The sequence below is a fragment of the Crocodylus porosus genome, unplaced genomic scaffold, assembly GCF_001723895.1.
Source record: "Crocodylus porosus isolate Cpor-Errol unplaced genomic scaffold, CroPor_comp1, whole genome shotgun sequence".
Classification (NCBI taxonomy): Eukaryota; Metazoa; Chordata; order Crocodylia; family Crocodylidae; genus Crocodylus; species Crocodylus porosus.
In genome coordinates this window covers 31,691,288-31,706,938 of record NW_017728931.1, presented here as the reverse complement: position 1 = coordinate 31,706,938, position 15,651 = coordinate 31,691,288, and the positions used below count along the sequence as shown (strand labels likewise).

General features: G+C 37.2%; 1 protein-coding gene across 2 annotated transcripts in view; it reads right to left on the bottom strand.

Moving 5' to 3' along the window:
• EPS8 (epidermal growth factor receptor pathway substrate 8) overlaps positions 1-15,651 on the bottom strand; it is an 84,469-nt gene that overhangs the window by 53,401 nt on the left and 15,417 nt on the right. For both annotated transcript variants that reach the window (XM_019544498.1, XM_019544499.1), the window contains exons 4-6: positions 5,818-5,885; positions 2,068-2,229; positions 1,704-1,853 (exon numbers count right to left, since the gene is read on the bottom strand). In XM_019544498.1, coding sequence (XP_019400043.1) covers positions 1,704-1,853; positions 2,068-2,229; positions 5,818-5,885 — 380 coding nt within the window. The remainder of the gene's footprint in view (positions 1-1,703; positions 1,854-2,067; positions 2,230-5,817; positions 5,886-15,651) is intronic.

Below are 15,651 nucleotides of genomic sequence, written 5' to 3'. Positions count from 1 at the left end.
TATAAAATGAATTGGGTTGATAGTATTTGCACTGGACTGATTAATAAGTGGAAGGGGAAAGGGAGAAGGTTTGTTTGTTGTTTGAAGGAAGAGACTGCAAAGACAAAGTTAAAAAAAATGAAGAGGGGAAGGAATACATTGGCTTTACCATTAACTGAGCATTGAGTGCACATAAACAGAGTTGGAATCTTCCAGGATATAATTTCTAATCTATATTTGAGTGTGACACCCATCCAAGACTGAGACTTATCTAGGACAGAAGAAACAACAGATTGCTCGATACAGGGCAGATATCTGAACCTAGGTCTCCAATATGTGAAGGAAGTGCCTTTTAGCTATAGAGTTAAGCTTACTGGACTCTAGTGTGAGAATATTTATCTGGGATGTAGTGAGCTAGGTTTAAGACCTCCCTGATTCCAAGTAGAGACTTCAGCTTCGTACCCCCAATTGTAATCTTCTAGCAGACTACAACATGAAATAATCCCAAAGTTCCCAAAGTGCCAAAGAATTAAAAATTTTCTGTGATTAGTCATAGAATTAACCAGCAGACTTCACATAATTAACCCTAGACCAATTCCAGACGTTTCATTGCAAGAAACTGTACTGCATGATTAAAGTAAAAAAGAGATCTAATAGCATGACTATAACTTACTGTGAAAAAACATTTAAAAAACCCCATAAAATTTATTTATCAGGATTTGAAGCAGCAATACAAATTATAGAGCTTCACAAGCATAAATTAAGACACACAACCTAGAAATAAAGTAGTATGGTCAAGGAGTATTTTTACTCGAAAGTGTTGAAAGAAAATCTTTAACTTGAAGCAAACAAATTGTCTTCTATTTCCAGTTCTGTTATTTTTACTGAATAATAGTCCCCTTACTTCTTTACCCCCTACTAGTTTTGAGCAAAAAATGCTATTGCTCACTGGCCGTATCTACATGAGACCCTACTGCACAGTAGCGTTGTGGGGCACTAACCATGACACAACACTACTGTGCAGTAGCATCAGAAAAACAACTGTGTGGGGATGCTACTGCACAGTAATACCGGTTACTGTGCAGTCACTTAGTACTTGGTTATTCTGGGAATAGTTTATTAACTTGTGCACCTTTGGGTGACTAGAAGTTTGGTTCAACGCTAAACAATCTGATTTCCCACACAGAGTATGTGTTCAGTGCATCTATATTAATATGTCTGTAGAAGAGATTTAATTGCTCAATGACACAACAGCAGATAAGAAAATAGATTTAAAAACAGATGGATTTCTCATCAGGCTCTAAATATTTTCACTTCTCTCTTAAATTATCTTATATCTCCTTCCTCGTAAGTTGCATACTACATGCATACCCAATAGATCCTCAGTAGACTGCAAGCCTAAACTAAATCTTAAATCTTGCAATCTTTGCAAATTGCATATATCTATTTTATTAAGGTTTCAACCCACTAAGATGCCATTACTCTTGCAAAATAGACGTAAAAGAATTAGTATTAGAAATGCATAACTCTGAAGAACCGGAATGATACTATGAAGAATTAGTATCATAAATGCATTACAGCTGAAACACAGTCAATTGAATAAATGAACAAAACAAACTTTTTTTTTTTTGAGGAAATACCCCTGACTATTTTCCTCTTGTCCTTAGCAGTTCAGAAAATCATAAAAGTCAAAATAATCTGAAGTGGGTCTCTTCTTGCCTTACCTTAACTTCATCACATTGGAAAAGATGAAGATCTGGCTTGTTTTGGGTTGGTTCCTTGCATACTAACGCAAGAATGGAATTGTAATTGCATGCATTCATCACGGCTTGGCAATGCTGAATTGTGCTCAGAGGAAAATTCTCAAGTTCATTCTGCATGAAGAAAAAAAACTGCATTTTGGTCTCCCAAAACTATGCCCATATAAAAAATTCCATATCTTTAGCTGTTAAAATCTACTCTGGTTACACACACAGTTGAAGTTACAAAGCAGTAAGTAAAATCCCCAAATTTATACATGCCATTTTCACCGCTGCTATCTTTTCTTTTCCTTCTTAGAAAAATCAGGCTGCCACTTGCAGCTCTTACCTTTGATTCTAAATCCACCAAACTGACAGCTTTGTCATCCACTTGAAGAATCATATCTTGAGTCCACACTTTGCCCTTGGCATCTAGCAATTTCAGCTTTCTTATTCCATCATCTACTGTAATCATAGCCTCTTTTCGGTCCAACACAAAAGTGGTCAAGTGCTGACAATTGAAACGAGGGGCAAAAAAAAAAAAAAAAGTACATATCATTTCCCAAGACAAAGTATTCTCAACATTTATGCTGCCTTGAAATAAATAAACTCCATTTTAAATTCATTTTTTGTTTTTCTATAATATGACATCATATAAACAAATCAACTGACTACTCAAAGTCATGAGTTGTCATCCTCTATCATTTTATTAACAGGCAGACTACACTGGGATAGTCTAACATTTTTCAGGAATCACAACTGGGATTAAATTTCAGAACATTAATTTAGCTTTCAGGAAGTGACAGCCCAGCAGTGCTGGAGAATGAGGGTCCAGCTAGCAGCAGGGGAGGCTGCCCTATAACCCCCTGTCAATTTTCCTCAACCCTGATGAGGAGGGTCCTCAGATTACTGCTCAAGCTGCCAACTAGCACGCTGAGGGTAATGGTGATCTGTACTTGTTTCTGACAGAAATACTTTCTGGATAGACGACTCACTTGTTTCACAGAAGCCACAAAATACATGTTAATATTGTAAATGTTTTTGTTCACTTCCAGCTTGGACTACGTTTTAAATCATCCAGCTAAAGAGGAAATGCTGTCTTATTGCCATTTCCCCATTCAGCTTCCCTGCAATTATGATTCTGATACTTAAAAACATCAATTCAATTCAATTTCAATTCAATTCATTAAGGCATCTGGCTGAAAGCCATGCTCCCGAAATCAACACAACATACAACCATAATATAAATTTAAACAAAAATGCAAATAAAATAATAAAATAGGGTCAACCATTATAAAAACATTATTCCTACTACAAGAATTAACATCATCAAGTACAAATATGGTGATAAATCAGATCATAAATCTATAAAAATGTTGTGCATAGGTCCACAATTAACACAGTAAAAAACAAATATAGTAATAAAGTTTATTGGTCATATCAACAGAAAAGGATATTTAGCTTTGATGGCTTCAGCCTTATAAGCAAAAATTGCAAGACAGTTTACTAAATATGGACCCGTTTGCTGGAGGAGCCATATTAATTTCTCTCTATTTGAGAAGTATGTCAATTTCTGCAAGAACAGTGATAAATACTTTCTCCTTATGTCATTATATAAAGAACATTCTAAAACAAAATGGATAGGAATTTTGGAAGACACTAGATAGGCTGGACAACATCTTTTAGCCCTTGAAATAGAAAGTCTACGTCCAGCTAAAACAGCTGCGGGCACCTGTTCAGTCCCGAGTCTAGTCAAAGAGGCTCTCCATTTATTATTGAGATCCAGTGGTAAATACCTTTCTCTTCCCAATCTAATTTCCAAAGAATATATAGAGGGCCCTGGCCACTACAAAGTCGTTCTGCCTGGCAATATCTTGGAACCTCTGGCAAACCCAGACCTTTTCTAAGGGGGAAGAAGAGTCTTTCATTGTCTTTACATAGTGTCCCATCCTGGAAAGTGCAGAAGTGCAGGAAAGAAAAGCTAGCTAGGGAGATTGAAGAGAAGGGGAATTATTGATGTCTTCTATATAGAACAATTTGAGCAAGCATGACGATAGAAGAGGCAGGATTTGAAACCAGAATCCAGCCACTCTAATAATAATAATATCAGTCATAATGGAATCTAATCCCGTCTCTAATCTTAAAAAGGATGCAGAACTTAAAGAAGAAAGACCCAGAAGAACCCTGAAAAACTTATTTTTTCAGGTGTGTCTACATCATTACTGGAGGCATAGCCCCATACTTCAGTGCCATACAGAATCTGAGATGCAACTTTGGCTTTATATGCCAATATGGGAGCTTGGACTGATCGTCCTTCTCTGGCTTAAAAATATCAACAATTCAAGGTTGCCCATAAACATACCAGTTTTACATTCTGATCCAAATGTTCAAGCCTACTCATCAATCTGAATTGTATTTATGGCTAAGCCTGTATAGATCTAGCTTTTAAATCACCTGATTTTGTTTTAAAGGAATTAAGTGGGCTTCCAGCAAATGCAGTATAATACCACACTTAACTGTATAAGCAAGATAGCAAATATACAACTGCATATGAACAAATAATATTATTACAGAGATGAAAAAGAAACTGAATTAAAAAAATTAAAAGGTAAAATGGAATTTAGCAATTAGATTTTGACTGTTCACCTTAGAAAGTTTGTCACATCAAATACAATTTTAATATTTATGTTAAGAGAGTACCGACACCTCATTTTAGAAATTAAATGAGGCAAAAACACATAGGCAGTTAAAAACGTTTAAGCATTTCCTTGCAAGCTGAGTATTACAGGAACAGATGCAAGACAGGGCTAGAGAACGATGAGACATGAACCAGTTTCCACAGGGTCTGAATTTAAAGCTGAACAATGAGGAACGGTAAACATGTGGCATTTGCAGGACCATGCTTTATAAATCTATTACAAGGACGTTTAGTTGCCAGATTATTTTTTTTCCTGCCGGGTCAAATTAAGGTTATAATATGATGCATTCTATTTTAGATGGCTTTATTGTTCAGTGGATTATAAAGTCCTTTAAAAATAATATATAGAATCATCTAGGACTTAATTCCCTATATAATTTAATTTGACCTACCTGTTAAGTTGACAAATGACAACAATATAAAAGTAGAGTTTAAGACTCTACAGAAGAGTTTAAGACAGGAATTAAGCAATATATTCTGCAGTTCCAGCTAGTGGTTAGTTAAGCAAAACTTAATTAATTACATTGGAATCCAGTCATGGTCTTAGGGTTAAGATCAGGAAAGCAGGGATAACAGCTCAAGGATCTTGTAGGGTTATAATAAGTCAAAGCCTCCATTTTAGACAACATCTATTATGAGGTTCCAAAAGTGCATACTCTCTCAGTTCTGTCCGTCAGCACTAGTGGAAGGCAGGTTCAAAAAAAGAAGAGCATCACCTACTGAATTATGAACAACACTTCCTGATGCACTTGCATTTTGCAGAGACCTTCACATGCAGCATTTTAACACGTGCAAGCGCCCCAGTGCCACGCACTCTGAAAAGCACCCAGCACTGCGACACTTGTAGTTGTATAAGCAGCAAAATGTGTGTCAGCGCTGAGAAAATGGCAGTGGCGAGCTTTTAAAATAAAACACTTCAAAGGTGCTTTAATTCAAAATGGGCATCAGCGCCATTTTCTCAGCATTGATACCCATTTTGCTGCTTATACAACTGCACACAGTGCAGCGCAATGCAGTGCATGTCAGATCGCGTGTGGAGTAGACTCCATTAATTGAGTCCACTCCAAAGCAGTGGATCTCTAGCACATCATGGGACCCAAAGGGATGTGTATAAATGCCCATAATGACTAGTTTAACTCTGCTCAGCTTATGAAATCTGACACAACTACAGCCCTACGTGATATGACTGCAGATACATTTAAATGCATCTTATTTTGAAAGTGACACGACACATTATAGCTGATTTATATATCTCCAGATTTATATTCAGAACTTTGGGGAAAAATCATTGCATATTATGGTGAACTGTGTTAGAAGATGAATATACATGAGCTTGTACTTTACTCTATATTTTTGTTATGATAAGAGAGATTTTTCTAATTAGAATTTTTTTTTCTTTACCTCCACATGATACTGTGAAGTTTCAGATACACTGCTGGCGCTGTCCCGAGCATAATTCTTTCTTTGCTCTGAAAAAAAGAAGACAGACACTGTAATTCACCAGCTTCCATATTGCTCAAGAGCTTATAGCTTTTAAAAGTATGGCATTAGTCAAGTATCCATGAGATGCGTATAAATGAAATGAATGAAAAGCTGGTTAGTATTAACCCCAGAGGAAAAACCTTCACCTTCCTGTAGCACTACACAAAGTATATATCCACCCCAACACTACCAAGTGGAACCAGGTGATAAAAACAAAAGCTAGTCACATCACAACACACCAGGATACAGCCAGACAGCAGAGATTTAAATACCATTTGAAAATACATTGTTTTGTAATCCACTTATTAATTGCTGGCTTTCCACTTAGATAATCATAGCAAAACTGGTTTAAGGCTTTTTGTATGTGAATCAGTGTGCTCTGAAGTCAGATGTATGCCTTGCTATGCAGAATTCAACAGCTAAAATGCCCCAGGAATTAGGAGGAAATACTTTCAGTCTTATGAATACTGGAAACTGAATATTGGAAAGACTTTTGAAACAGGCCTCATCTCTATTTCTTCAGAATTATTTAAAATGATTTAAATGGAGAAATAAGCTCAAAAAGTTAAAAAAGCCACACATACATACACACAGATGACAGGATAAGGAACAGCCATGTTAAATTATTCTAACAGAAGCATCATTCTTCTGAACACTATAAAATGCTGCAAAATCAGAAATATCATTTTGACCTCATTACAAGCCAGTGGAAAAATGTTAATGAAACAATTAATGAAAAAGCTTCTCATATTAGTTTAACATGGAAAAAAAATTCTGAATACATTACTTAGAACCTTTCATCACAAGTGCTGAAAGGCTGAATCTTACAGCCCCTCACCAGGTAAAGTTCCCACTGAAATCAACAGGAGACCTGACTGTGTCAGGTTTGCAAGAATTAACTTTCGCTTTAAGCAAATTGCTCCCTCCTCTCCCCCACAATTGGGTTTCATTTTGTGTAATGAATGAAAAATGCAATTCATTTTTTTGCTAAAAGACAAAATACATGGGCATTTTGATTAATTTAACTGTGAGCTAAGAAAGGCGGATATTTAGTCAGTTTCAGCAAAAAACACAACTGAATTGTTTGTGAAATTAAGGGTGCTATTATACTAAAAGCCTGAAATACAATTACTTCAAAATACTCACTTCAGCTCAATTAAAATAAAGCCTGATCCTTGTTAAAAGTAGTATTCTAGAAAACCTTAGGGTCTATAAAGCTATACAAATACCTTGCAAGGGTACTATAAGCCATCAGGAGAAACACACCTGCTGAGGTCCTAGATCAATACAGAACAAAGACTTTCCCAAACAGTGTTCTTTACACAGATATTTCAAGCCAGATAGACTACAGGGGTTTAAAAAAAAGTAAGCATCCTTAGCTTCCACAATTTTACTGGGAAATCGCTCTGTAGGAGCTCCTTGATGCTTTGCAGGTCCATAATTTCCTTGCTGTTTTGTGCATCTCAGGCTGAAAACAGACATTGTCTTTGGTGGCAGTAATTTTTTATGGCGACATACGGGCCAAGCAAACAGATGTCCCTGACCCTTGTTGCACCACAAATGCCCAAAATTTGTGGCTGTGACAGATGGTATAAAATTGTGCCGCTCGTGTGTCATACATCTGTTTGCTTTATCGTGGGAGAGCACAAGCAATCCAGAGCTGCCTGTGCTCTCCAACTGTCCCAGGTAGGTGATTTTAGGGCTTCAGGGGCCCAATCCTTTGTGGCCCATGGAATTAACATTTGCAGAGGTGTGCCCCGAGTTGGGCACAGCAGCATGTACATGCACCCAGGGAATCCCCTGCCAGGTGATTCCTGGGCTATACATCTGCAAGCAGGGAACCCAGGGTATCCCTGTTTGCAGGTGTTCTTAAGAGTGGGCTTCTGAAGCCCTGGGAGTAGCAGGGGCCCAATCCTGCAAGAAAACAGATGGTGTCTATGTTGCCCAATGAAGTGGATCAACCTGGCACAGCCAACCTACTTTATTTGGTTATATCTGCTTATAGCCTCAGAAATGGAAATGAAGCCGTTAGAGCACCCTTTAAGATTTGCAATCCTTCTTCCAAAAAAGCTAGTGCTGTTTGCTAGAATACAGCTACACATGGGCAATCTTACAGCAATTATCCAACTTGTTTTTATGAGATTAGTCTGCAGTACAATCAACCAAATACCAGAACACTGATGAGTACCAAATTTAGGACTGGGCTCATAGATTTTTCATAAAACATTCCCATCTACTGCAATAATTTCATTATTAGAAATCCCAATACAAAAAGTTCCTTCATTCATTTTAACTGTTACTAATATTTTTGTTTTGCAGCATATTACTTATTTAAAAGCTTTAAAAAAAGCCACACACATTCCCCTCTCCCCTCCCAAAAAACCAAAACCAAAAAAACAACCATTAAGTGAACCAGTTCTAGTACAGTTGCTACCTTTCTTTTTTTGTTTGGAGGATGATCTGAAGAAATAAAGTCCTTCTGTTCCTAGCAAAACAAGGGAATTAAAAAGCAATGTCTAGTTTAACCCAACAGCTAAAATTATTTCCATGCCAAAGATGAAAGGCCAACAGTCGTAACTTACTAACTGCAAACAATTAGATACAGTAAAGGAGAAAATATGCCATGCAGAAAGCCTACTGTATCCTCTGATTTATAAGCTTAACCTGGTGGGTGTTTTCAAACAAAGTGAGAGCACAATATTTTGACATTTGCCAAAATGTTTCCGAAGCTTGGAGACATCTTCATTCACTATAGTGTAGGTAGAGAATAAGAATATTAATATTAAAATATAAATTTATATTATAAATTAAAGAAACACTGGCCTAAACAGGGGTTACAGTAGAAGTTTCTGATTGATAAAAGCAAGAAGTCTGGAAGTCATTTGCAGGTTTTCAAGTGCACACACACGCTTAAAATCTAGTATTTAGGAAACTTTACCATACAGTTATATTGATTAAAGCAGAGGCCACGATTCAATTTTTGAAAAAGATATCTACCCTCTTTAGTGAAAACAACTATTCAGATCCTCCATCTTAAGAGTGCTTCTGGGGGGCCTACCATTACTCTAGGTGGCCAAACTGAAGTACGTGCAGACACTTGAGCTAGGGACAGAAATTACACAAACAGATGCAAGTGATTGGAAACAGGTTCAAATTTGTAACACAAAAGTTCAGTACTAAACACAAAAGGAAGTACTAAATGATGGTGCAGTAACAGTTGTTACTGTACCATCCTGGTGGTGCATGGTTATTTTTAGAAGCTACATTGCCATAGCGATGTGCTATAATGAGGTAGCTTGTCACTACGGCGACAAAACATCGGCATCATTTTGTGCCTGCCAACACTACATCGCCGTAATGATGAGCTATGTTGCTGTCTGAGAGGCATCCCCTGAGGTGTACAGAATTCCTTATATTCATCACTAAACAATGATCACCTATGCATATCATGAGACGGCTAACAGGCTCTGCTCCATGACACCTTCAGTGCCAAGAGACATGTTTCAGCCATTTGCCAAGGTGTGATATTTAGCAGAACATCTTCCATATCTGAGTTACCATTTATTACCTTCCAAGGTTGCATTTTATGGAAAATACCATGCTGCCCACTATGGATTTTCTCAGTTTAGATTACCTTTGGGACAAAGATGCACAATCCAGGCAGAAACCTTAAATCTATATTATCAAGAGGAATAAAAAATTCTATGGGAAGAAGTCCTCTTTTCAGGCTATATTTCCCATTAGTGTATTATACAGTTCACAGTTGCTCGAGTCTAGCTTTCAGGCAAAACTAAACTGATATTCAGAGAGACCACAAGCATTTACACAGGCCTTTGACTAATTGGTTATATAGGGAATTTTTTTTTTTTAACCACGAATGTATTAGAACTGTTCAAAAATACAGTTTCTGACAGATGTAAGCAAAAAATCTGGAAGACCAGATTTAAAGACCAATATTTAGCAAACTTCACTTCCGCCCATGAGAAGGACCACTCAGGTTCTTATTATTCAACCCCTGTCCAGGTCACTTCTTGTGACTTTCCTAGCATGCACTGGTTGAAGAACAGGCAGAGTCCTCACATTCCTCTCTCAATCCCGTACGCCCACAGTTGATTAATGTCTAAAATGTATCCCCTTTCTGAATTTTGTCTTACCTGGTAAGTATATAAGAAAAAAACCCCAACCAAGCAGCCAAACAAAACCATCCTCAGTCCAGGTTTCGTCTAAAAGCTTTGGCTTGTGTCTAAGGTTTACCTGGCCAAACCTAAGGCTACGTCCCCGTTTTCACTCACCGTATCTCCCATCCCCTAACTCCCACTCAGACAGGTAGAGAACCTCAAGTACTCTGTACTAGAGCTAATAATGAGCCTTAAACAGCTGCAGTTTCCAGCATGATAGCAAAACTATCCTGCCTGGTCTTTAGGGATCTATATGCTGATAAGTCTTCGTGCCAAACTCTGCTCCTTTCTAATGTCTCCCTAATGGCACTTGCTTACTCTAACTTTCATGTTATCACAATGAAGCCAATCACTGTCGGCAGACTTCACAAACAAAATGCGTTTCTCCCAATGGCCTTTTTTTTTGGTTTTTTTTTTAGGGCTTTCTTAGAGTCCCCTTGTCCTCAGCACTGAAATCAGAAACCTTAAATGCCTGGAGCCTTGTGGTGCTTGATGAGTTGAACAAATCCATTTGCTTATTGGAGTCTTATTGGTATAAACTATGTTGGCTCTAGGTTTACACTAAGATTGATGAAAGGAATTCAAGGTTATAATCTTAAAGGAATCTGCTCACTTTCACTCTGCAGCATTAAACCATTTGTTTTACCATTTTCAACAAGCTTTGAGTAAAGTGGCAGATGGAAATATCACATCAAATTATTTCAAGGCTCACGATTAACCATATTAGAAAAAGGGAATTTGGGATAAATTAATCATCAACCTTTCTTGAGGTAAACATTAGGAACAAATGAATATTTCGAGAAGTTAAAAACAAACATTCAAAATAGATTTCATTATCAAAGTATCTTTACGAACAAAGGAAAAAAGCAGTCATTTCCTGATTTTGCAAATGCTTATCTATACAAGTAATTCCACTGGGCTCAATGGGGAAAGCTGAACATACAGCATTCTTTGGGACAGAGCACCCACAGAGGTCTATATACAATTTAGGAGTCATGAGTACAAACTCAGTTCTATAAAGTGTTTCAAATCTAAGAAAGGAAGCTTAGCTCAAATAAGAATGGTACCTGAAAGTTTCCTAAATTTGCCTTCAGGGAAAATTTGAAAAGGATAGATATGTTTGGGGCTCATAAAAACATTTTTTTTTCCAATGGGATAATGTCATTCCAATTTCAACTTTGTTTTTACTTTGCATTATAACATAATAAAAAATGAAAGACTATTTGTAAAATATATCAAAAGGTTTCAGTCCTTTATTTTTTTTTATATATTATCAAAATCTCCCTTCCTTCTGCCAAAGGAAATTTCTTCTTAAAATGAAATTTTGATGAGAAATTAACAAAATGTGAAGCATTTTGAGTTTTAATGGAAATCCATATTTTCCAGGAATATGGTTCTTAAAGTTTTTCCACCAAGCCGTGTATTGAGGAGCTCAATTCTAAATGTGCACCTTTTTTTTCCAAATCCTTGGTCCAAATCTTCCACTTTGAACAACTTGATGAATAAACATTGGTTTTAGCCCATGAAAAAATGTATGCAAGTTGGGGATTATTTCTCGACGTATTTTTTTCATAAAATTTATTCCTGTAATCTTCAGACTGGCTCCACATCAAACTGTTCTTGAGACGCACATGATTCCCAATACCTGTAGGATAGTTTAATGTAATCCTAGGTTTCCAGCTGCTTAAAAGGTGCAATTTCTCTGCTGTTAAAGAGTCATTTTTCCCATTTTTATTATCCAAAGCCTACCTTAAAAATTACTGTTTTCAAAGTTTGATTTTCTAAATACTACATTTTGATAACTTTTTATTTTGCTAAAATTAAACTTGATTAAATAACACCAATTGTTTATAAAAGCCAAACTAATTTTGATAGGAATGGACAGAAAATTTGACAAAATTATTTTCTTGGTGCTTTTTCTTCCCTTCTTACATGTGATGACAAAGGCTACTTACAGAAACAGGTTAAGAAAAAAGCAAGCTATAACTGCTAAATGTTTTTTTAGTGGGAGGAAGTACAAAAAAAACTACTGCTCTAAGGATGACCACAGGCAGAAGGACAACATGAAGCCTATTCTATACTAGAGCCCTATTTTGAGGCTTCCAAATAAGATGTATATGATGCATTCACTTCGTGACGGCCCTCGTTATTGAGAAGTGTTTTATTTTGAACTACTTAATGTAATTCTGGACTGGCAGTTATTGCTCTACCCTTTGTTCTCCTCAAATATGGCTTGATCCATGTTTTTAGTTATTTGACCAAAAGTTACAACATTCATTAGAGCCCTAAATTATTTTTTTTTTTCATATGCATATGATTTTAAAAGAAGGGAAAAAAAAAAATCTTGCATGCCTTTTCAGCCAGAAGATGGAAACTTATATTGTTGAGGCTGAGGTCAGGCTGTTTTTTTTCCTCACATATACCAAGTATTTTCAAAAGAATTCTTTGATGAAATACTAGAATGTAATCCAAGAGTTGAAAGTTTCTAATATTAGAAAATGCCCAATTAATATTCATGCATATCATTCTGACAGTCTAAAATGCAACAATGAAATGTTCGCCAGTCTTCTGCATAGTATTTAAATATGCGTATTTTTTACTGTGACTCTTGAAAACAAGCCATGGAATTTGTTGACTTACTGAAAGTTAACATTCTTCTGCCATTATGTTCTCAATTTCCATTTTAATCACCCAACTTCCCAGGGCCATTGCAACAGCTCCCTCCATGCATGAAGTAAATTATTAAGGCTAAAGTTGAGGCTCCAGAGCAAGCACAGCCAAGGAGAATTAATAAAACTGTCAAAACTATTGAGTTTATTCTTTTTAATCAGATAGCTCTCTCTTTTATTATTGCTTTTGCATCTAAAACACATTGCCAAAAAAACTATCATCTTAATACCATGGATAATTTACATGCAGATAAAAAGCCACAAAATTAGCTGCCTATTTTTCCCCATAGTAAAAATAAGTTTACTCTCCTCCTCTGCATTTTAAGTCAAACTATTAATTATATTTTACATAATTTTATAGATAGAGTTAATTATACTCAACAGCTGAAGAAGCCTCATCAAAACGAGTAAAAAAAAGCATTAACTTGAAAATCAAATCATATGGCAAGAAAAAAAAAAGACTAATAAGATGTGCAGCATTTTACTCACAGCCAGTGCCTTCCCTCTGTCTTTTAGGCTTACTAGCAGAATCTGTGTTTGCTACTAACTAAGAGGTATATGCAGAGTATCAGTCCAGAGAAGATTTTTAAGTCCTTCTGATGTGGACTTCGCCACAGTTATACAGGCCTCTGAGAACTCCATCACTGTCGCCAGCTCCCAGGAATTCATTGAGGTTCTGGTTCCTGATGCAGCCAGTGTCATGAAGATATGAAAAGGTACAATCTTTCTGGCATTGTTCTGAAGCAAAAAAAACAGAAAAAGGGAGAGGCTCCTCAACCCTGAACTCTAGTCCCAGCTCTTTCGCTGATTGTCATTCTTCACTCCACTTTTCACTCTTTCAATGATTGCCTTCATTTTTCATGACTGTTTCTGTAGGAAGGTTTTGTATTTGTATTTTAAGAGTTAACTGTCATTCACCACCAATTTCACAGATAACTGCACAAAGTCACTTCAGGCAGACCTACAAATAGAACTCAGGCACCTAGGGGAACTGGCAACCAGTCATGATTGGATCCATTGTGCTATGGCTATCTTCAAGGCAGCTGATGAGCAGGGTGATGAAATGCATTAACTGCCTGAGATAGCATGTGGGTTTACTGTAGCATTTAGCTACTCAGAAAACCTGAAAATCCTATATCCTATAGAGCAAGCCAAGAAATCTCACAAAAACCTCAGAGTCATTTTTATATATGGTCACTTTGGCTATGACTCATTATCCCATGATGACATCATGTGGCTGCTGAAGACAACCAACTCTTATTGGAACTCCTCACATCCTGGTCTCCTGCGCCCAGTCAAAACCAAGATTCAAGCAACATGAGCCTGCTTTAACCTTCAAACTAATTCCTGATCCTTTAATGACAATGCCTGAAAAGGATCTGGTCTTCGCAGATGATTTGGTATTGTTGAGTTACCCTTGAACAGTAAAAACAAGAATACAAACCATCTTAGAGCTGTGCCTACACCTTTCTTTTCTATCTGTGCTCTTCTATCCAGAGGTCCCAGGTTCAGTCCTCACAAATAAAGTAAAACACAGGTGTTGATTGCCTTTGCTTCTGATTCCAGCTCTGGCAGCTATAAGTTTCTTTGTGATGACAAAGGAAGTTGCTATACTGCAAAAACATGTGTGCAGCGCATTTCTTAGTATGGCCTACTATCCACAGAAAGGATGAGAGCCCTATACCCCTACTTAGTCTTACAGCGGGGTAAAAGAAGTATAAGGAGTAGAAATACATTATAAGCTTTTCACCATTTTAGCCCACCTGCAATTCTCCTAGTTTAATAGGCCCAGGAACTCTGTAGTATACAGGAAACATTCTGAAATCCTTCCAGTCCCTACTTTGAATCAAATATTTGAACAGTAAGAAAATCCACAATTGAAGCCTCTACCACCTAAGCTCCAGCACAACTATAATTACAGCTCTAAGCAGAACACACCTGACTTTACTGACAAACTAAAGAGGCTATATTAGCAGTACTAGATTCAGTGCTGAAAGATGTCAGTAATCTAACAATTTATTGTGCCACTATCAGCCAGCTTACCCTTGAAGGAGAATTTAGGATCTCAAGCGCTTTCACCTCTTTATCACCCACTGGCAAACACTCAGCAAAGCACAAGTACTGGCTCCAAAAGAAGTCACACATCTCCTGGAACAAGGAAAAGCCTTGCCACAGAAGACAGGTGGAGATACCAATTCATGGCCAAAGCTCAAATCAGAAGCAAAGAACATACATTTTAAAAGAGTACTGGGTAGCACAGAGGATTTCTTGTGTCTGAAATACGTAACCATTCCCTCACTGAAACGCACAGAATCTCCAGAAAATAGGTTATGCCAGGCAGGGAGCGAGTTAGAAACAAAGATGTCTTTGACCCTTGGGAAATGTTAAATTAGCCACCAGATTGGGCTCTGAGAAAGGTTTACCATGAATCCCAGATGCCCATGACAGAACTCAAGATCTTTGCAATTTGGCATGAAAATTATCTAATCCCAAACACAACCGCTGATGCACAGGGAGCTCAGTATCACCAGTTTGCCACACATCTGGATGTTCAAAGGGTACCATGACCATGGAAAGCACAGTGTTCAGAACTAGTGTCTGATGCTACAGTTCCCATCTCACCCTCCTAATGTCCGGGGATCTCAATCCAGAACTTTACATGCACCAGCAAGTTTAAAGGCAAGCAGTGCAGTACTATACCATGTGGGTTTTACAGGACATGGGGCTCCCTGCACATTCTAGAACCTTTTATCATGTAATTCATTGTGCAATAAATTTAGTATCTGTCAGTAGCCCTTGACATATGCATGAACATGCACACATGCAGCTAAGACTTCAGCAAACAAATCTTATAACTAGTTGAGGGCCATGAAAAGTGTGGCTCCAGTTTGACTCTTATTGGACAA